The 23,198-nt window shown below is 33.4% G+C and overlaps 1 protein-coding gene across 1 annotated transcript in view; it reads left to right on the top strand.

Moving 5' to 3' along the window:
* The window catches only part of LOC126888291 (gastrula zinc finger protein XlCGF57.1-like), a 163,548-nt gene extending 156,081 nt beyond the window's left edge, over positions 1-7,467 (top strand). The window contains exon 3 of the mRNA XM_050656425.1: positions 2,700-7,467. Coding sequence (XP_050512382.1) covers positions 2,700-3,877 — 1,178 coding nt within the window. The 3' untranslated portion in view covers positions 3,878-7,467. The remainder of the gene's footprint in view (positions 1-2,699) is intronic.
* Positions 7,468-23,198: the final 15,731 nt, after the last annotated feature.

Genomic DNA, 23,198 nt, shown 5'->3' with positions numbered 1-23,198 from the left:
AAATTGAATGTCATCTTTTATTCTGATAACTGTTGTGGACAGCAAAAAAACCAGTTCATTATTGGGATGTACATACATGCTGTCCTAAATTTAAAAATAAAATCTATTACCCACAAATTTTTAATACGTGGTCATACTCAGAACGAAGGGGACGCTGTACATTCTTTGATTGAAAAACAAGTCAAAAGATGTCTTAAGTCAGGACCAATATACGTACCTTCGCAATATGTTTGTGCTATTCGAAGCGCAAAAAAAAGAGGGACACCTTTCGCTGTAAATGAAATGAGCTATGGCGATTTCTTGGATATAAAACAATTACCGGTTCCGAGGCTGAATAAGAGCGTAGATGGCCAAGTTGTAAAACTGTCTGATTTAAAAGTAATCAAAGTTGAGAAAAACGAACATGAAGAGATAAAAATTAGCTACAAAACATCTTACTTTGATGATTTTAAAGAGCTTGACTTAAATAAAAGAACCAATAGAAATAGTCGTCCTTCAGAAATCAAACCTCTGTATCAGCGTAAATTGGATATATCACAGAGAAAGAAAGATGATGTAAGAAGTCTTATTGATGCTGGCTTAATTCCCAATTATTACAGATCCTATTATCAAAGTATGTTTGAATAATATTTAAGTTTTTTAATTATTTTAATTTCGAGAAAATGTGAAGTTTCATTAAGTATTAATAATAGTTTGTTTACTTTTACCAAATAAACGATTGTTCTTTTTAATATGCGACAATTTCGTTTTATTTTTCTGTTTTTTTATCATAAGGTAAATATTAACTTGACTTTTTATTCTAATAATCAGAACTTTTAGGTAAAACAAAAGTGGCACTATAAGGAATTTTTTTTAAAGATTTTTTTTTAAATTAGTAGTTACATTATTAATTTGCCTTCTTCGGTAGAAGCTAACTGTGCTTTAATCAAACTGTTGAATAACATTAATTATAGTATGCAATTCGGTTATTTTAGTTCAATATCCATTACAGAACTCTTCGAAAAACTTTAAACGGTCATACTGAAATATTTAGTTTTTGGGATAATGCCACTTTTGTTTTCAAGGTGCGACATACAAATACCTTTATTATCAAAAGCAATGCTCTGTAAATTTATCAATTAAATCCTGTGGGCATAATTGTCCAAATGAAACCTTTATCATATAAATTAATCTAATTCAAAAAATATTTATCGCTTTGTTCTTGATACCATTAATAAAACCATCTAAACAAACAAATTTGGTATTCGCAAAATTACTTATACTTCCTATTAAATTTTTGAAATGTTGGAATCTTAAATTCATATGCTTTTACGTAAAAAAATTTAACTTCTGATTAAAAAAAATCTATCACATAGGTTATTGACTGACCTTTTTGATTCACACACAATGATGTCTCCTCTTGACCCAAACAGCTCCTCCTTGTTGATTATGTTAGGCTACCAATCAAAGCCCTCTCCGTTCTCAGCAAACAATCCAGAAGGATACCAGCAACTATTTCTCCAAAAACACAAGCCAGGCTTCCTTTGACCAGGACTCGTTCAATAAACTCCAAATCTCTCTCCTCTCTTTCTCTCAACAATAATCTCCTGAGACCCAAGTATCTTTTTTACTTGGTGTCACAAATAATTTTAATAACGATAATTCTTGTAACTTACTCTCTTGGACTTTACAGAATTAAAGAGGTATTTCTTCTCGATTTGATTTGTCTCTCGTTCCACTTTTCAGCTACTCTCACTATCAATACAACCACTAGTACTTGCTTCTGAACTACTCACGAAAACTTTTGACTGCTCCTCTCGGCTGCCGGTAACACAATCCTCTTTTCTTTTCCAAACTGTCTCAACATTCAAACAAAACTTTCCCCATTCCAAATTGCCAAGCTAATCAGAAACATTTCTCTCTCCCCATTCTTTTTTTCATTCGCAAACCCACTCATACTTTCAAAATTATTCCTACCATCATAATAATACTTTCGGGAAATTCTACAAAATTTACTCGGGGTTAAACAAAAAGAGATTAAAATTCCAAACTTTCTTTACCTTAATTTTCTAAGAACTAATTGCCTATGGCTTCTACCTTTCCCGTAATAAACAATCGGTTTAAAATAATAATACTAAATAACTTTCACTTCACTTTTATTTACAAATGTTTTTAATATTCTTCATGGAAAAATTCATTAAGGAGAAACCACCTTGCTTGAAAGCTAACTTCTAATAAATATTTACAAATCAATATACAGATCAATAAATCAATTATCAAATTTATGTGCCCGCGTTATATTAAAAAAATAAAAAAATTTATTCAATCTTTGATTGATAAATTGAAACACAATAATACATATATTTATTTACTGAGGTAAATATAATATGTGGTGGTAGAGGGGTTGATAATTGCTTGTACTAAACGTATTTTAAGGGGAGGAGGGGATTAATGGGAGCAAAATTACCGAAAATACAGCAAGTTGAATATCCCTAACTTCGACTGGCTTTGCAGCAGCTTTGCCCCAGCGCGCTTGAGCGTAGAGAAAAACGTTCAACAGCTGTTCGCTTATCTTTTGTAAATTTCTCCACGATTCAAAAACATTCCGGTGTGCATCACTTGACGATTTGACAGGCAAAAAAGAAATTGAAAATAAAGTTGTAAAAACTTTAAAACATTTTTTCTATTTTTGCTATTCTAATAGATAACTATGATTTTAGGTTGCAAATATGAAGATAGACTAACTGATGAAAACAACGAATTACGTCATGTTATAAATAACCAATTAAACCAACGTACAACTGAGGGTAGGAAAGTGAATTCCGTTGAAAAATCTTTTGCTTGCCAGATTTGTTTAAGAAGACATTTGACACAACAGCATACTAGAGAAAAATCTGTCACATATGAAGCCTGCTCAGATACACGAGAAAAATCATTTGGATGTGAAGTATACACAAGACAGTTTACGCGAAATGCAAACTTAACACCATTTCTTTGTGAAATATGCACAAAACAGTTTTCAAAGCCTGCTCACTTAAAAAGACATATGGTGGTGCATACTGGTGAAAAACCATTTGGATGTGAAATATGCACAAAACAGTTCACACAAAGTGCTCACTTAAAAGTTCATTTGAGATCTCACACTGGTGAAAAACCATTTGGATGTGATATATGCACAAAACAGTTTACACGAAGTGACAACTTAAAAGTTCATATGAGAACGCACACTAGGGAATTATTTGGATGTGAAATATGCACAAAACAATTTGTACAATATGAAGGGTTAAAAAGACATATGATGATGCATACTGGCAAAATACCATTTCGATGTGAAATATGCACAAAACAGTTTTCAAAACCTGCTCACTTAAAAAGACATATGGTGGTGCATACTGGTGAAAAACCATTAGGATGTGAAATATGCACAAAACAGTTTTCAAAACCTGCTCACTTAAAAAGACATATGGTGGTGCATACTGGTGGAAAACCATTTGGATGTGAAATATGCACAAAACAGTTTTCAAAACCTGCTCACTTAAAAAGACATATGGTGGTGCATACTGTTGGAAAACAATTTGGATGTAAAATATGCACAAAACAGTTTACACAAAGTGCTCACTTAAAAGTTCATTTGAGATCTCACACTGGTGAAAAACCATTTGGATGTGAAATATGCACAAAACAGTTTTCAAAACGTGCTCACTTAAAAAGACATATGGTGGTGCATACTGGTGGAAAACCATTCGGATGTGAAATATGCACAAAACAGTTTACACAAAGTGCTCACTTAAAAGTTCATTTGAGATCTCACACTGGTGAAAAACCATTTGGATGTGATATATGCGCAAAACAGTTTACACGAAGTGACAACTTAAAAGTTCATATGAAAACGCACTAGTGAATTATTTGGATGTGGAATATGCACAAAACCATTTGTAAAATATGACGAGTTAAAAAGACATATGATAGTGCATACTGGTGAAATATCATTTCGATGTGAAATATGCACAAAACAGTTTTCAAAACCTGCTCACTTAAAAAGACATATGATGGTGTATACTGGTGAAAAACCATTTGGATGTGAAATGTGCACAAAACAGTTTACACAAAGTGCTCACTTAAAAGTTCACTTGAGATCTCACTCTGGTGAAAAACCATTTGGATGTGAAATATGCACAAAACAGTTTACACGAAGTTACAACTTAAAAGTTCACATGAGATCGCACACTGGTAAACTATTTGGATGTCAAATATGCACAAAACGATTTGTAACGTATGACGGGTTAAAAATACATATGATGGTGCATACTGGTAAAATACCATTTCGATGTGAAATAAAACAGTTTTCAAAACCTGCTCTCTTACAAAGACATATGGTGGAACATACTGGTGAAAAACTATTTGGATGTGAAATATGCACCAAAGAGTTTTCGCAAAGTTTTGATTTAAAAATACATTTAAGAGTTCACACTGGAGAAAAACCATTTGTATGTAACATTTGCCAGAAACAGTTTTCACTAAATAGGAATTTAAAAACACACATGGCAGTGCATACTGGTGAAAAACCATTTAAGTGTGAAATATGTTCTAAACAGTATTCACAAAAATCAAATTTAAAAAAACATATGTCAACGCATTCTCAAGAAGAACTATTTGAATGACAAATATGCAACAAACAGTTTTCAAGACGTCGGGATTTAACAATACCTTTGAGGATACACAATGAAGAAAAACTATTTGTATGTGAGATGTCAACGTCAACTCCCATAGATAAATAATATATAGTATTACCGGAGGTAACTCTGGCACCGAACAACTTTGGTAACTGGTCAGCTCCCGTCAAAATATTCTGTAGTGTCACTACAGAATACGCAGTTATTAGACATTTACCATGATACTATAATAAGATCCGTGACGTAAGTGGAGACCCGCAAGTTCGTAATGGTTCGTAATCATTCGTAATGTCCGATTAGTTTGAATTGTTCGCGGTTGTAAGCTAAGTGTATTTTATATTTTATCTTTGACAGTTATTGTGACAGGAATCTCGACGCTAAATTTTTTTCGAATACATTGAAGTTTAATGTTATTTTGCTAATTGAATAATTTCATCACAGAATGCATACAAATCCCATTTAACTGTAACAAGAATTCATATTCAACTTCCGGTCTCCAGTTACGTCATCATGTGCGAACTCGGACGTATTTGCGCTACGGGAAGATACTCTCTCGTTATTTATAGTATCATGACATTTACTAGTAAATGTCTAAGAACCGTGAGTTTAAGAGGAAACAATATAGCGATCAACAGGTAGCAACAAACGCGTTCCAAGATTGCGGCTGTAATTTTGAATATTTTGTCGAGATATTTGGCACACTTATTCGTAATATAAAAGAATGGCGGTACAGAGCCCAATTTCAGAAATATGTTAGTACGTGGAAATTACTCTACAACTAAATAAAATATTGCAAAAAGGAGCCTGTACCGCCATTAAGAAAGACAAAAAATACACTTTCTTCAAATAAACTTTTTTATCCCGTGCTTAGATTTTGTGTCACATTGGAACTACTAAAAATCGATTTTTTTATAACAAGAAATCGAACGTCACTGACTTGGCAACATTTCGCGCCTATGTGTATAAAAATTATTGTTTTTGATCACGGTTATTAGACTTTATTACGGTTGTCTTGTCCGACGGTGGTGGGGAGACTTATATTTTTGACTTTACGTCACAAGAGTTTACATTCCCATATTTTTAAATTATTTTCGATCATTGAATGTGTGTTATTGTGTATATATGTGTATTGTTTGTGTTATTATGAAATAATAAGACAAATAGTACACGTTTTATCTTATACAGGGTGGCGAATCGTAAAAAGGACCATAGGAAACTCAATGTAAAGTTCTGAATTGTTGAATTCCTGCTTCCCTAATTATTCTACATCAAAAGTCATGAGAGAATACTTGTAGAGGATTAAAATCTGTATTAAAATCAAAAGTTAAAATTGTTCTACGATTTAAATGCATTCCAAAATTTTGAAAAATATGATACATTTGCCACAATAGGTATGCGTGTAAAAGTAAGGCCACACGTTACTATTTAACTGACAGTGCTCACACCATTGACTGAATAAAAAAATCTTTATTATTAATCCTTTCTCCGCAACTGAGGGTATCTTATCAACTGTATTGTTTTTAAACAATAGATGATAAAATAAAAATATTGACAGTTCAAAAATGTGAACATTATTGCATTGTGTGTGGCCTAAGTTTGGGCTGAAAACTAAAATGTATTACATTTTTATAAAATTTTGGAATATGTTTAATTACGTAGACCAATTTTAACAGTTATTTCCAATACAGATTTCAATCCTCTTCAAATAGTTTCTAATGTCTTTTGATGTAAAATAATTATTAGGGAAGCTGGAATTCAACAGTTCAGAATTTTACATTGAGTTAAATGCAAAATTTTGACGCATGTCAAAATTCTCAATGTGTTTTAATTGTATTCATTTTTTTCGAATCCTGAGAAAGCTAATATTTTTGAAAAATTTAAACTCAGAATGAAAGACTACATTATTACCGAGGGCTGAAAGTCCCTGAAAACTTCTATAATGTTTATTTTAATAAGTTACAGGGCTGAAAATAAAAGAGAAGTGTGATATTTAATTTCAAATATTTCATTCAATAGAATCTGCTTGTTTATTCTAAGGGGCTTTCCGCCCTCGGTAATAATGTAATATTGCATCCTGCGTTTAAATTTTTCTAAAATACTTTGTTTTCTCTGGATTCGAAAAAAATTATATTACGATTCAAATGACAGTAAACTCTCGTGACGTAATCTCACCCTTAATGTTCATTGGTTAGTCGATTTAGGCAACCGTAGTAATGTCTAAGAACCGTGGTTTTTGATAGTATAAACGTCACTGTCAGTGTCGAATTACCGACGCACTGCTGCATCACTTTTGAAAGTTCACAGAACTTTCGTAATCTTGGACCGGGTTTGTTGCTACCTGTTGATCGCTACTGTGTGCTCTTAGCTAGGATGTTCTCATATGTCGGCACCGTCACGGAACGTTCTGGTTTAAAATACACTAGAGAATATTTTGACGGGACGTTGACGTTCCGTAAAATGTGAATCAACCTTTATGTATATAAGTACGTGCATATGTTCACGGACTATGGTTTGTTTTTTAACCAAGAGGAGTGATTCAAATTTACCGCGCTGTATTGCTTGTTTGTAATTGGTCCAACCGCAGACAAGTTTACTCCACTGTTATAAAATTTTGACACTAATGACATTTATCAAATTTTGACACTATAGTGACATTTCATAGGTTAATTAAGTTATATCGGCGATTCTTGTGTTTTCTGTGTTAGCGCTTTAATTTTTAGATTGTTAGTCTGCTTTTATATAAAAAGCAGTTGTTTTTGGAACTCTTTAGTGACGTATTAATTTAATATAATATTTATGGGTTACCGTTGAGGGCCGACTAGATCAACCAAAAAATAAGATGTATTTGGTTATTATTCTAGTGACTTTCTTGGGTGTGAATCTGTCTTTTTAGTTTACTCCTCCTGATTAAAAAATAAACTATAGTTTAACTAAAGTTTATGAATCAGAAAGTAACGTTATTATAAATTAGTGATAACCCCCTCTGTGGCTCAGTGGTAAGAGCGCCTAACCTTTGGATCGAAAGTTCCGAATGGTAGTGAGTTCGAATCTCACCAGGGTCAGGAATTTTTTCATTTATTATAAATTAATTAATGAAAATAGTTTCTGTCCTTGTGGGATCGGTACTCACCGGAGGGACCGCAGACGTTCGGATACAATTAGCGTCTCTTTGCAAAGATAATGACGTCGACTTTGCAAAGTACCAAGACACTTACTCAACACACACACTACACATTACACCTGAGTTAGTGATAAGTTATACAATTACGTGGCTAAAGGTTCTAGTTAACCAAGGCCAGAATCAGAGAAAAAGAAATAAATTAGTGATATTTTATTGTAAGAATTGTAGCTAATTATGTAAGTGTCGTTTAACTGATTTCAAGAATAATAACAATCAGTAATTATAAACAATGGTAACAAAAGCAATAAATAAAAAAGTATATAAAATCTATAATTTCTACAAAAATTATTTTTCCCCAACTGGTTTGGACTTTCATGTAAGGCGTTCTAGATAATTCGAGTGAAATGCGCGTATGGTTCAAGTATGGACCAAGAATCATCTCTGTCAACATACAATTACTAAAACAATCAAACATTGTTAGCTTCTGATCATTTTCTTTGATTATCTAAAGTAATGCTTTTATCAGTTAGGCCTATCTGGTTTTCATGGCCTCATTTGTGACACGCTCGTTGCTTTATCTGTTTCTGTTGTTTGAGTTCATCACTCCATAATATGCACTTATTTGCTCGTCGGTTGGTTGTTCTTCTTTTTCCAAGGCTTTAATGCAGCTCCGAATAAATTATCTTCGAGTAAAGTCGTCCCAGCTTAGCTATGACGTCGTCCCAGTGCGGTAACTTTGGCACCTAAACAAATAGGATAGGTAAATCTGCTTCGGCGAATTGTGCTGTTTGTGGGGTGCCGGACGCTCCCGCCCACCTTTTTAACTGTCGGAGGTGGGCAAATGAGAGGGGAGACTCCGAGATGCGGATGGGTTTCAGACTGGATGAAAGAAATGTAGTAAATGTGATGTTAAGGGGAGAGAGAGAATGGAGAGAGGTGCACTGTCTGATCTGGGTGATGAAGAAGAAGGAACAGGAGGACAGAAGAGGAAATTAAACCAAGGACGGTGTATGGATTTTGGCTTCTTTTACCACTACTTTGGAGCGGTGGTTAAGGTTTTAGCCGGAATACGGTTAATCCGGCACTACCCTGGTGTCTTCTGGCCTAGTGTCATACTCGGCCAGAGGACGACAGGGTGTCTTGCTCCGTGACATTAGATGTCAAAAAAATATTTTTTTTCCACCGCTGCCTGCCAGATTTCAATGGATACCTTCTAAAGCCGGACTCAAACGACTCGTGTACTTCGCAAGTACAGAATTATTCGCCTACTTGGAAAGTATACGAGTTTGCGATTGCAATGACAAACAGGGCACTCACACGACCTACAATTTACAAGTACGCGAGCGTAAACATTTGACTTAACGACCTTGACAAATGAATCAGTGGTGTGATTACTAATAAATAGACCAGGACATTTAGGAAAAAATAAATCGATATTTAAATACATCATGTAGAAAGTTACAACTTTTTTCATTGTGTTCAGGATGACACCAGTAAAAAGGTCAACAATAGAAAAATGGGTGGAAATGCATAGTTGCATTTTAAAGTGCATGATATGCATCCAAAAGTACATAAACATGTCAAAATAAGTGTATTAGGACCGGATTTTGTTAATCGAGAGTTTTTGGGTCGCTGAGAACGAATACGCCATCAAAACTGACCATCGGGGCACCTGCGGTGTCCAGGTTCACTGCTAAGGCATGTCATCTAGAGTTTAGAGGGTTTTCGGCACTAAATTTATGCAAACAGATTACTCGGGAGTTTTTGGGATAGCTGAACAAAAATACGCCATCAAAACCGACCCCCCGTTGCACCTGATGCCCAAAAACCCTCCAAACTCCTGAAAATAACATGCCTTAGCATTGTGTACCAGGTGATCGGGGGGTCGGTTCTGATGGCGTATTCGTATTCAGCGACCCCAAAAAACCGCCTACTTAATCTATTTGCATGCATTCAGTGCCGAAAACCTTAAAAACCCCAGAAGATGACGTGCCTTAGAAGTGACCACGAACACAAGGTGCTCCGGGGGTCGGTTCTGATGGAGTGTTCGTGTTCAGCAGCACCCAAACCCCCGTATAATCCGTTTGCATTAATTTAGTACCAAAATCTCTCGAAACTCCAGATGACGTGCTACAGCAGTCACACTGGGCACCAGGGGCTACGGGGGTCGGTTCTGATGGCATATTAGTATTCAGCGACTCCAAAACCTCCAAGTAAACTCATTGCATCAATTTAGGGACGTTATCCTTCGAACCTCCAGATGACGTGCTCTAGCAGTGACCTTGGGCACCAGCAGGTGCTTCGGGGGTAGGTTCTGATAGCGTAGTCATGTTCAGCGACCTCAAAAGCCACGCGAGTAACAAAACTTGGCCCTTAATATGCTTATTATGACATGTTTATGCACTTTTTAATGCATGTTAAGAACTTTAAAAAGCAATTAATAATTAGGCATTTCCACCCATTTTTCTATTGTAGACTTTTTTCCTGACACCATCCTGAACACAATGCAAAACTAGCAAGTCTCTAGGTGGTGTATTTAAAAATCGATTTATTCCGGTGTTTTAGTGCTAAATGCACTAGTCTAAATGAATAGTCGCAGTAAATGCCAATTATTTATACATTTCGTTTGACCGGCTCTGCAAGTATATGTACATACTTCGCAAGTGTGCGAATAATCGTGATCCCTTTGATTCGGGTTATTTTTACCGACAACAGTTGGAAGACGAACGAGTGGTAACGAGTGATAAATAATTGTACGAGTAACCCACTCAGACGACATGGCAAGTATACGCAAGTGACGATTATTCGCCAAGTACACGAGTCGTTTGAGTCCGGCTTTAGGCTCTTACTGGAATCTGGCAAAAGGGTAAATAAAAAAAAAGTCGTCCCATGAACGTAACTCATAAATATTGGCAATATCATTTTAAAGTCGTCTGCTTTAAAATGTATAATATATGTCTAAATTGTTAATATCAATGAGTTAGACAAAGTTAAATTATTAGAAGAATCTTTTGCATACAGCTTGTTAGATATACGGTGATACTTGGCGATTTTGTCTACTTGCGTTGAAAAATATGTGGGCACGCATTCGTTGAATTGTGTTTCTATTAACTGAGCATTGTGGTAGGGGAGCCCAAGCGGGGATGTTTGCAGTTACTCGAGCGCATCAGATTATGACATGGGAAGAAACCTTGTACACTGTAAATGTACCACTACCACAAATTTGATCTTAATATAGGGGAGCTCATTAAGGGGGTCCGAAAAAAAATCTATCCGTAGAAAAAACTCAAAATCGTCAGATTAAGATAAGGTAAGTTAAATACATGCTTTTAACATCTGTATCTTGTTACATAATCTAATAATCAATTAGTGATCACTGCATGATCGGGTGCAATAGTTAACAATGGATAGATTAATTTTATTATTTTAGAATTTGCTACAACGACATCAATTTAGTTAAATAAAATATTTGACAATATTCTGAATTAGACACAAAACATTTTATTTTGCTCAACAACTTCAGAAACATTTGTTGACCAGAATTAAAAGAAGAAATTATATCATTTCTTTAACATTTTAAGGTTTTTGAGTTAATTTTACAAACAATAAAACATCTTGAAATTTATTTTTTATTTATTATAAAAGATAGAAGCCGGTAGAGAACACTGCAAAAAAAAACAAAAATAACAATAATATAATGAACAACAAAACCGATAAACCCGTTTGAAAAATGATTACGTGTTGCGTTGCGGTTAGGTTTCAAAAATTATATTTATACCCGGTACTTTATGTCTCGATTAAACCTCAGTTAGTTAACCGGGGTTTAATCGGTACCTCTTTAGGGTCTCTTTATAATTATTATTATAATTGCATTTATTACAACGCAAGAGACCCTAAAGAGGTCCCGATTAAACGCCGGTTGACTAACAGGTTTAATCGAGACATAAAGTACCGGGCCTTAATATCAAATAAGGTTTAAGTTCCGGTCCACCAAGAAATATCGGTTTCGGTTCGGTTTTCTGTTTTTAGCGGTACGGTCCGGGTCCCTGGTTTTAGATAATTTTAGTTGCGTTTATTTGTAATTTTGTTTTGTACAAGGATTAATTTAACATTTTTACTGGAAGAATCGATAATATGCTTCATTTCTGATGTGTTTTGAAGTGTGGAATGCGAAGTAATCGTGATAAAGTTTAGTTTTATCGGTTACCATCAGCTACATTTTAAGCATAAAACAAACAACGAAATAAGTTATGATGTGGTTATGATCTGAGAGACAAAAACAATGTTTAAATATAATAATAAATCCATAAAATATATCTACTAAATTGTCATAAAATGAAAATATTTAAATTATTCATAAACTACTTGAAAGAAACAAATATAGTCATTTAAGTGAAATAGGTATAAAATAAAATAATAATCTGTGGCTAACGGACCCGCATCCAAGCCATTTTTTCACACACACACACACCTATAAAACACACAACCTATAAAATGTTCTATAGAAATGCTAAATAACTAACACTACTGTACCTTTCTAGCAACATCTGCATTGTCTGCCAACAACTCTCGAACATATTCACTCACCTTTATTTATTCACTGCTTAAAACTAAATAAAGTGGTTCAAGTACTTCTACAACTAAAAACTATACAAAATCAACAACAGAATGTTCGCAAAATACAACTAAAAAACTATTAAAAGGGTGAAAAATTTAATAGTCCCTTCGCCAGGGGGGTACAACGGCCTCGTTAATTCAAATGGACTTACCCAAGTTTTTTTATGTATTTTGACCCGTAGAATATGAATTTTTTGGGTAACAGTTGATCCGGATCTCGATAAGATTGTTATAAACAAAGAACTTGACGAATTGTATAACAGCGATTTTTCTCAAAACAAAACATTTTTTTTTGTATTTTTTGGGCGATTCTAAGCAAAAAATGTTGTTACAGGTTTTTTCGTAGGATGCATAGTTTTCGAGATAAATGCGGTTGAACCATAGGCGTAACCAGGGGGGATTTTGGGGGTTATAACCCCCCCCCATTGGGATGTACTTTGAGCTCTATACGCTTAACACCATAGCCCTCAGGGACCTTCCAGTAGTTGTAACCCCCCCATTTCAGGTAGTTGTAACCCCCCCTTAGGATCATCCTGGTTACGCCTATGGGTTGAACATTCAAAAAATCGAAAATTTGCGATTTTTGAACCCGAATAACTTTTGATTAAAAAATAAAATAGCAATTCTGCTTACTGCATTTGAAACTTCAAGTCAAATTCTATCGGTTTTGATTATTTACATTGCTAAAAATTAATTTTTTTATTGCTAAACAAAGCTATAAACACATAGTGTTTCCCGTGCCCAATGCATGCGTTTTAATGTACGTAATCTACGTAGAAATTGTCTGTATGCGCGCCTACTCGTTCGATTTTAAATGAGAAATGCATTGAAAACATCATTCAAGCACTATGTGTTTATAGTTTTGTTTAACAATAAAAAAATTAATTTTTAGCAATGAAAATAATAAAAACCGATAGAATTTGACTTGAACTTTTAAATGCGGTAAGCAGAATTGCTATTTTATTTTTTAATCAAAATTTATTCGGGTTCAAAAATTGCAATTTTTCGATTTTTTGAAAGTTTAATCGCGTTTATGTCGAAAACTATGCATCCTACGAAAAAACTTGTAAAAACATTTTTTACTTAGAATAACCCAAAAATACAAAAACATGTTTTGTTTTGCGAAAAATCGCTGTTATGTGATTCCTGCTTGCTGTTAAGTTCTTTGTTTATAACAATCTTATCGACATCCGGATCAACTGTTACCCAAATAATTCGTGTTCTACGGGTCAAAATACATAAAAAAAAAATGGGTAAGTCCATCTGAATTAAGGAGGCCGTCGTACCCCCCTGGCGACAGGAGTATAAGAAACACAATGTCAAAAAATATATTATTCTTCTTATACCTATTGTAGATCTGTCGATCTGTTAATTCCAAACGTTGAAGTATTTCTTGAGAGGTAGACTGCCAGATATCTCTCCATCTTTTTGGTGGTCTCCCCGGTGGATGCTTGCCTGCTGGTTTTCCTTCTGGCGCAGTTCTTGGTAGTCTGTGCTCCTCCATTCTTTTTACATCATGACTAAACCATTTTCTTCGTCTTTGCCTACCCCATCTGACTACATCTTGCACGCCACATTGTTCCCTGATGATGTTGTTTCATATTCTATCTCTTCTTGTCTTTCTTGCTATTGCTCTTAGTGTCTTCATTTCGGCTGTTCGTAGCATGCTTTTGGTTTTATTGGTGTCTTCTCTTGATTCAATGGCATAGGTCGTAACAGGTCTGATGTAAATTTTATACATTCTAGCTTTGCTGTTCATTCTCATATATGGGTTATTGGGTTATTCCAGACCACATCTCTCAAACATTCGGACAAGACAGCGGTATTGTTAATTTGTCCTCTTAGGTCTCTGACTCGGTCATGATAACTTATTCAAAAAATATAAACAAATAAAATATGTTCGTTAGCGGACCCTGTCGCGGACTTTTAGTTATGGCATGCTCCACTTATCTACTAGTCCCTAACCACCCCTGACTGTCTCTAATGTCTCTGCGAATACACTTATTAAGAGCGTTCGCGGGTACCTGTCGGCGACTATATAGTCGTTGACAATTGCTAACCTCACCTAATATAAATAATACCGTTAAAAGATAAATAAACAAGGTATGTTTACTTTTAATTAATATTAATAACTAATTATTAAATTATACTTGGTAAATATACCTCGTATATTTATCTATAATATTATTTATATTGTTTTAAAGTGCGCATGTGATTTGCTGACAATTTTATTGCCGACAGTACTAGTCCAGAGAAAATAAAGTTTTTGTCGGGACACTTGAGCAGTCAGGTTGCAAATGGATTTTTTGGTTACTAGGTACCTATATACCTAATACATTCTAAATACAAAAATGCCCGTCACAGTTCGGACGAGATACTTAGTTATTAACAAATAATGGTCAAAAATGGCAGTTTTTTTGTTTAAATTGCTACAGGCATCTACAGGTAAAAATAGGGTAATTAAATATCTTATTTATAATATTCTTCTTTTTGTAGATGAGCCAAGGTTTAAAATGGCACTTTTTGAATTTTGGTCCGATCCTTTTGTTTCGGAAAGTGCAAAATAAAACTTAAATTTCAAAAATAAAAATGTGCTATAACTTTTGCGAAAATGGCCTTAAGACTTTCATACAGGGTGTCTGCGTAACTTGGAACCATATGGGAAACTTTTTTAATATCAATTTTACGAAAAAAAGTCATTATTTGTAAAGTGCTCTGCATAGTCTAAAACCTAAGATGCAATCATCAGATATCAAATTTTGTCAACAGTATACGAGGTATGTCAAAAAATATGAATTTCGCTCAATAGCAAACTACCTTTATATTTCAAAATATCAAAAAATTTTATTAGGAAAAGTTATTTGTAATTAAAAACCATATTCAAATATACAATAACAGTCTTCTACTTAAAAAAAAATTTCTGAAATTTTCCTAAATTACCGATTCCGAACATCGTTTTTATTTATTAAACATGTAATAACTCTTTTATTAATAATTTTAGGAAAAAAGTTATTCTTCATAAAAGTCTGTGAATAATCTAAACCTCAAGATGCAACCATCAGTTATCCAAGTTTGTTAATTTTATACGAGGTGTGTCAAATAATATGAATTTAGAAAGAATTTTATACGAGGTGTGCCAACCCAAGTAGCAATTTTTCGACGCATTGGTTGTCAGTACAAACAAATGCACTGTATATAACGTTGCCCGAGAGCATTTTCAGTTGTTTCGGCCAACGACCCCTAACCCGACTGACATTACGATGTTACAACGTTAAGTAATATCTTTAGTTATATGGGCAACTAAGTTATTACTATTGTGACAACTACATATCACAGTCAAGTTTTTTCAACAATCGCAACTACTTAAAAACGTTATAATGCTAAACTAATTTACGCCCATGGGTTTTCTGGCCGACTAGGTAGTTGTCTCTCACGACCACAGGGCTTTTACGTGTAGTTCTATAGATAGGTGACACGTTTACGGCAACTTCAGGAGCAAAAAAAGAATTTACTTTATAACCTTACTTTTTTCTTATTATTTTATATTTTATTTTGCTGGAAATTTTCGATTTATTTAACAACCTGTTTATTTGTTTTTTATTAGCTGGTTTCTCCATTGTCCATTGTTTTATCAGTAGATTTTGATAAGCTCTAATCTTTGTATCAGCTTTGCTAGACAGGGTTGCCAGGCCAGTTCTTACTCTTTCAGTACTATATCCGTTGCAAGATAATTTGGCTGAAACTCCGACAAAATATGTACATTTTGTACAAAATCAATAGAAATCAGTAGATTCTTTTTAGGCCCTGTAAATACAGTAAAATCTGTGTTAACGGTTACCTGTCAAAATCGCCCGATTTCATAATCAACTTAAAGTAAAGTTCACTTTAAAGTTGACATTTACCCATAGGGCTTTTCATTCACAGTCATTTGTTTCGAGCTTCTGTCATGTGTCACATAATATTAATATATCTACGTCATACGTTATTGGTAATACCAATGATACAAACCAAAGACGTATGACGTAGATATATTAATATTATGTGACACATGACAGAAGCTCGAAACAAATGACAATCGATGAAAAGCTCTATATATGAATTGTGATAAAGGTAGAGGTACCAACTTACTTAAAATTTAAAAAACTGATTATGAAACCGAGCGTTACAATAATTTTGAAAATTCTCCAAACCAATTATATGAAGATTTCCTTATTTAGATCTGGTATTTATCAGTTTCATTTCTAGACAAGGCGAAAACGGCGGGTTCGAAGGGAAAAATATTCCCATGAAATTTTTTGCATGATCACATTCGTGAGACATCGCAGAATAAGGTTCAAGAAGTCGCCCAAGTGAAAAGTGGGCCAATTTTTTTTTAACAATTTTTTTTTAATCAAATTGCAAGAATCAATATTTTTGGCCCGAACAATTTTTTCTTTAATTTTTTGGACCATTCTGGACAAAAAAGGTCTCTAATAATTTTTCTCTAAAGTTGATCGTTTTCGACTTATAAGCAATTTAAAATTGAAAAAAACGAAAAATGGCGATTTTCAAGGCTTAATAACTCGGTTAAAAGTTATTATTATGAAACTCAATATATGACTAAATCAAAGTTTGAAGCCCCCCCTACAAGATCCTGAAGAAATTTTCGTCATTATTTTATTACTAAGCTGTTATTTTTAAGTAATAATAATAAGCGCCATTCACGTGTGCGGGGCTGTAAATGCTGAGTGCGAGAGAGAAGCTATTCCAGCAGTCCTCGCACTCACATTTACAGCAGCGTCAATACGATACAACCACTCATTGTTATTAATTAAAAATAACAGCTTAGTAGTAAATTAATGAAACAGATTTCTTCGGGATCATGTAACGGTGACTTTAAACTTTGATTTAGTCACTTTCTGACTTTCAAAATAATAATTTTTGATCGACTTATTAAGCCTTAAAAATGGCCATTTTCGCGTTTTTCAAATTTTAACTTGCTTCTAACTCGAAAAAGATCAACTTTAGAGAAAAATTATAAGAGACCTTTTTTGTCCAGAATGGTCCAAAAAATCTAAAAAAAATTAGCCCGGGCCAAAATATTTATTTTTGCAATTTGATTAAAAAAAAATTGTTAAAAAAAAAATTGGCCCACTTTTCTCGTGGGCGACTTCTTGAACCTTATTCTAGGATGTCTCACGAATGTGATTATGCAAAAATATCTCCTGGGAATATTTTCCCAACGAACCCGCCGTTTCCGCCTTTTCTATTCTCTGTCTATCTATTATCATCATCTACGTCCTGAATCTTATTTTCGGTAATGACATTGGGAAATTGTAACAAAATGTCTGAAAATTAATTTAGAAATGGGGTGAATACTATTAAAAAGCAAATTTTATTTTAGTGATAACAAAATATTGAAATATACCAAACATTGCCTACTAGAATTTTTTAGATAATATCAAAAATATACCAAAACAGTAGATATCTACTAAATGTGGCAACGCTGTTAAGGAGAATGATGCACTTCATTGCACTGGTCACATGACCTGTCACCCAATAAGAGAGTGCGTTCTAAAGTGGTTGGGATAGTCGGTCCAGGCCGTGTTTGGTCGGCGATTGGACTTCTCGGTTGTCTCATCCGTCTACGGTTGGTAATAAGGTATATTTTAAGTAATATTGGTAATGTTGTTTAATGCACCATTTTAGTTTTTTTGGGATGTAAAGAAAATAAAAACACAAAATATAAAAAATGCAGGCATTTTCTAATACCTTTAAAAGCACCATCAATACATTAAATTTATACAAAACATCTTTAACATAAATTCTGGCTTTTATATTAAAATTAGATTTTTTAAATTTACATATTTTTTGTTAAAAAGGTGGTAAAAAATGAGCGCGTGTGTTTTTTAAAGGTGGAATATCCATATTTGACGGTAATCTGAGATGCGTTTATAAATTTCACATCAGGTAATTTTGTTTAAGTCCTTATTTATGTAATTATATAAATTTAAATACCTGATATGATGTCAAAATAGTTTACTTTTTATATAGGTAAAAAAACATAACCAGTCCGACTCTTTGAGCAACCATTGCACGCAGGCACTTTTTATAGTCGCTTCAGTTGTCTTATGCAACGCTTAAGGTTGCCTAGGCAACGTCAAGACAACTCAAAAATCGTCCACCAAATTAGTGCAGAATTGGGTCGTCTTCTAGGCAATAACAACGTTGTAACAAAACGTTGCCACGCGGTAGACAACGTTGTCGCGTCGACAAATTGCTACTTGGGAAATAATATGAATTTAGAAAGAATTTCTAAATTCATATTATTTGGCACACCTCGTATAAAATTAACAAACTTGGATAACTGATGGATGGTTGCATCTTGAGGTTTAGACCATGCACAGATTTTTATGACGAATAACTTTTTTCCTAAAATTATTAATAAGAGTTATTACATATCTAATAAATAAAAATGATGTTCGGAATCGGTAATTTAGGAAAATTTTAGAATTTTTTTTTTTTTCAAGTAGAAGGCTGTTATTGCATATTTGAATATGGTTTTTAATTACAAATAACTTTTCATAGTAAAATTTTTTGATATTTTGAAATATAAAGGTAGTTTGCTCTTGAGCGAAATTCATATTTTTTGACATACCTCGTATATTGTTGACAAAATTTGATATCTGATGATTGCATCTTAGGTTTTAGACTATGCAGAGCACTTTATAAAGAATGACTTTTTTTCGTAAAATTGATATTAAAAAAGTTTCCCATATGGTTCCAAGTTACGCAGACACCCTGTATTGCATGAAAAGTTGAGACGCACAAAAATTTTTAAGACGATTCGTTAATTAGTTTAAATTTTATTCAATTTGTTTATCGCAAAGAGCTTTTTTTCGCAATGTTATTGTTCAGAAACTAATAATGACATGCAATTCTGTGGAAACCACATGCAAGAATAATAGTTATATTTTTAAAGTATTGAAAAAATTATTAAAAAGTCGTTTTTATCACTCCGAAAAAAGTTTAGTAAAATAGAGTAATTTTAGGCTTTTAAACAATTTGAATAACTTTGGTCATATTGACTATAGAGTAAATCTACTTTAGAATTTCAAAAGCTGGTATTTTTATAGGAATTTTCAGAAAAAAACTTTTTACCTAGGTTAATAAGGTTCAAAGTTAGCCACTTTTATTATTTAATTCGCAGTTACTTCTATATACATCAAATTCTCCTGTAACAGTGTTAGTTACCATACTACTCCGAAACGGCTTGGCCGATTTTTATAAAATTTTACACGTTTATCCTGTATAGGACGTTGAAGAGGTTTTAATCTATTTTTTATACCCATAAGTTATAAGGGGGTTGCCCCCCTGACATTTTTTTTTATTTTCTTGGACAAAATTATATACCTTAATTTTATATGATGTAGAATTAAAAAATACATACAACCCTTAATTTTCACTTTTCTATCACCAACCCATATATTTGTTAATAGCCATCTATATATTTACATCTATAAAATTCTCCTGTCACAGTGTTAGTTTCCATACTCCTCCGAGACCGCTTGACCGATTTTTATGAAATTATATATGTATATTCGGTAGGTCTTAAAATCGGTCGTAACATTTTGTAATGTTAGGTAGGGTTGTGTGTACATAACATACTCTATAAGACTACGAGTACATACAAATTAAAAAAATTATGATCAAAATCCATCAACAATTTCCAGCGATATTAATCGCAGCATATGTTTGCAGAATCAGTTTCATTTTTGAGTGCACGTATTTTAGTAATTCCCCTCCACCGACCACGAATTATTTCCGTTCGGACGCCATTTTTAAAGCTTTATTAACCACTCTGTTGAGGTTCAAAGTTTACTCAAACTTTTACAGATAACCTATATATCTTCAATTTTAAAATGGCTCTAGTTAGGTTGCTTAATTGAATCGTTTATTTCAGAAAGGGGTCAAGTCACAAAAACCTGCTTTTAAGAAAAACAAAAAAAACGTGTTTACATTCAACAAAAATTTTATTTATATAAAATAAAAATTCTCACTAATAACCTGTAGTGTTTGTCAAAAAGTATTGTATTTTTCAAAAATTTATCTTGTTAATTTGGTTAAGAAAAAAATAAATAATTTTTTGCACTTGGCCCCTTTCTGAAATAAAATTGGTGGTTACACAATTTTTAAGCAAGGAGTCATGCGTTGCATGGTCCCTTTCTGCACTAAACGCTAATTTCCCTGCGCTGCCAAGGCAACACATATGGCAGCAATTGATTCCTTTCTGCAACAAAAGCTGTATTTACGTTTAAATTAAGAAAATCCACCAAAAACTCATTTTGTCAAAATGAGTCACTTGACCCCTTTCTGAAATAAACGATTCAATTGTTATAAACAAAGTAACCGTCAATTAAATAAAAAAAGTGGCTAACTTTGACCGTAATTAACGTAGGCGAAAAGTTTTTCTTTGAAAATTCGTATAAAAATACCAGTTTTTCAAATTCCATTGTAGTTTTAGCCTACAGTCTACAGTCAATATTAACAAAGTTATTCAAATTGTTTATAAGCCAAAAATGTATCTATTTTAATAAAATGCGTTGAAAATATGACTATTCTTCTTTCATGTTGTTTTTACAGAATTGCTGTATCATTATTATTTTCTGAACAATAACATTGCGAAAAAAATGCTCTTTGGGATAAACAAATTGAATAAAATTTAAACTAATTGACGCATCGTCTTAAAAATTTTTGTGCATTGTACGGACAGTTTGACTCAACTTTTCATGCAATATGAAAGTCCTTAATTCATTTTCGCAAAAGTTACAGCAATTTTTTTATTTTCGAAATTTTAGTTTTATTTTGCAATATCCGAAGCAACAAATAATCGGACCAAAATTCAAAAATTTTCTATTTTCAACCTTGGCTCATCTACTAAAAGAAAAATATTATAAATAAATAAGACATTTAGTTACCATATTTTTGCCTGTAGCGATTTAAACGAAAAAACTCATTTTTGACCCTTATTTGTTAATAACTAAATTTCTCGTTCAAACTGTGACGGGCATTTTTGTATTTATAATGTTTTAGTATGTATTAGGTATAAAGTACCCAATAAACCCATTTGCAACCTGGCTGCTCAAGTATCCCGAACATGATCAGTGGCGTAGCTGAAGATTCGGGGCCCCCTGCGACAGTTTTTGTGGGCCCCCGTATTAATTATAAACATAACGACAACTAATACCAGTATAATTACTAAACTATGTGTAAATGACAATGCCTTAACTTAACTATGCCTTTCCTTAATAAGTCTTCATCAGTTAGTGTTAATAGATTTTTGGAAATAGACATGAAAACCTATTATACGTGTCTCTCAATGCGACTATGCGACAAACCTCTTAGTAAGTTGTTGCAAGGTCCAAGGGATGTTCGATACGTATCGATACTTTGAGGTATCGATACTTTATATTTCGATACTCGATATTTTGTATCGATACATTAGTTGGTATCGATACTGTGTATCGATACACCGAATCATAATATCGTATCGAACATTTAACCCCTTATGTTATGCACAGGGCCGCACCGTCCATAAGGGCGAAGAGGGGCGGTGCCCCTCGGCGCTTTATTGAAAAGGCGCCAGAAGGTGCCGAATTTTTTTTTGACAATACCGAAATTATCAGATTTTTTTTATTACCAGAAACAATAAACAAAAGTAATGACATTGACTAAGCACAAGAAGGATTTTACCCACTGGTAAAATTAAATCAGAAATATTAGTAATATTTTATTGTAAAATTGAAAACTTACCAATCGTAGGTAAATAAAAATAGCAGCTAATATTACTTTGATCCCATAAGTGTATGAAACCTTATTTATATCATTAATCTAAACTATATGTTTGTTCTCTGGTAGTGTAATCGTTGTTTTTTGTAAATAACGAAGAAGTGGTTCAAGCACTTCCAGAATAAAGAAAGGAAAAGCAGTTGGAAAAGGTGATATTTCTTGGAAAGTGTGGAGAGCATTACGAGCGACAGGAACAAGGTGGCTAACAGGTTTATTTAATAGAATTAGAGAAGTTGGACCAGGAGCGTCATTTGAAATTTTGATTGGGGGGGCAAGCATTATATATACAATACATTATATATGATGTAATGATGAAAATTGATGTATTTTTTGTAAATTTCAGTCATTTTCATGGTCTGGAGGGGCAATTCCCCCCCTGACCCTATCAAATGACGCCCCTGAGTTGGACAAATGCAAGACGAATGAAGAAGCAGTATATTAGTACCTATTTACCAAAACATGGGAGATACAACAATATACAAACTACAGAGCCATAAAATTACTTATTCACACCATGAAATTATGGGCGAGAGTAGTTGATAGACGGATACGTGCAGAAACCGAAATATGTGATAATAAATTTGGGTTTATGCAGGGCAGATCAATATCAGATGCAATTTTCATTATAAGGCAGCTGATGAAAAATATGGAAATAAAGAAACAAACGATTATATGCTAAATTTTGAGAAAGCATATGATGATAGAATTCCTTGAAAGATTCTGTAGTGGGCCCTCAATAATAAAGGTGTTCCGGATGAATATGTAAATATTGTGAGGGATATGTATGAGGAAGCAACAACTAGTGTTAGGGCAGGTGTGGAAGAGACTGATAAATTTCATGTGAAAGTAGGATTGCACGTTTACCAAGACTCGGAGATTAGTCTTTATTAAATAAATAAATAAATTTTATTCTTATTAGTTTTGGATCAGATAACAACGAAGCTACAGGTAACATTCCCTGGTTCTTAATGTACTCGTAT

This window comes from Diabrotica virgifera, chromosome 7, assembly GCF_917563875.1.
Source record: "Diabrotica virgifera virgifera chromosome 7, PGI_DIABVI_V3a".
In the NCBI taxonomy this organism is placed as follows: Eukaryota; Metazoa; Arthropoda; class Insecta; order Coleoptera; family Chrysomelidae; genus Diabrotica; species Diabrotica virgifera.
The sequence above is the reverse complement of the archived record's forward strand: the minus strand, read 5'-3'. Positions and strand labels throughout refer to the sequence as shown.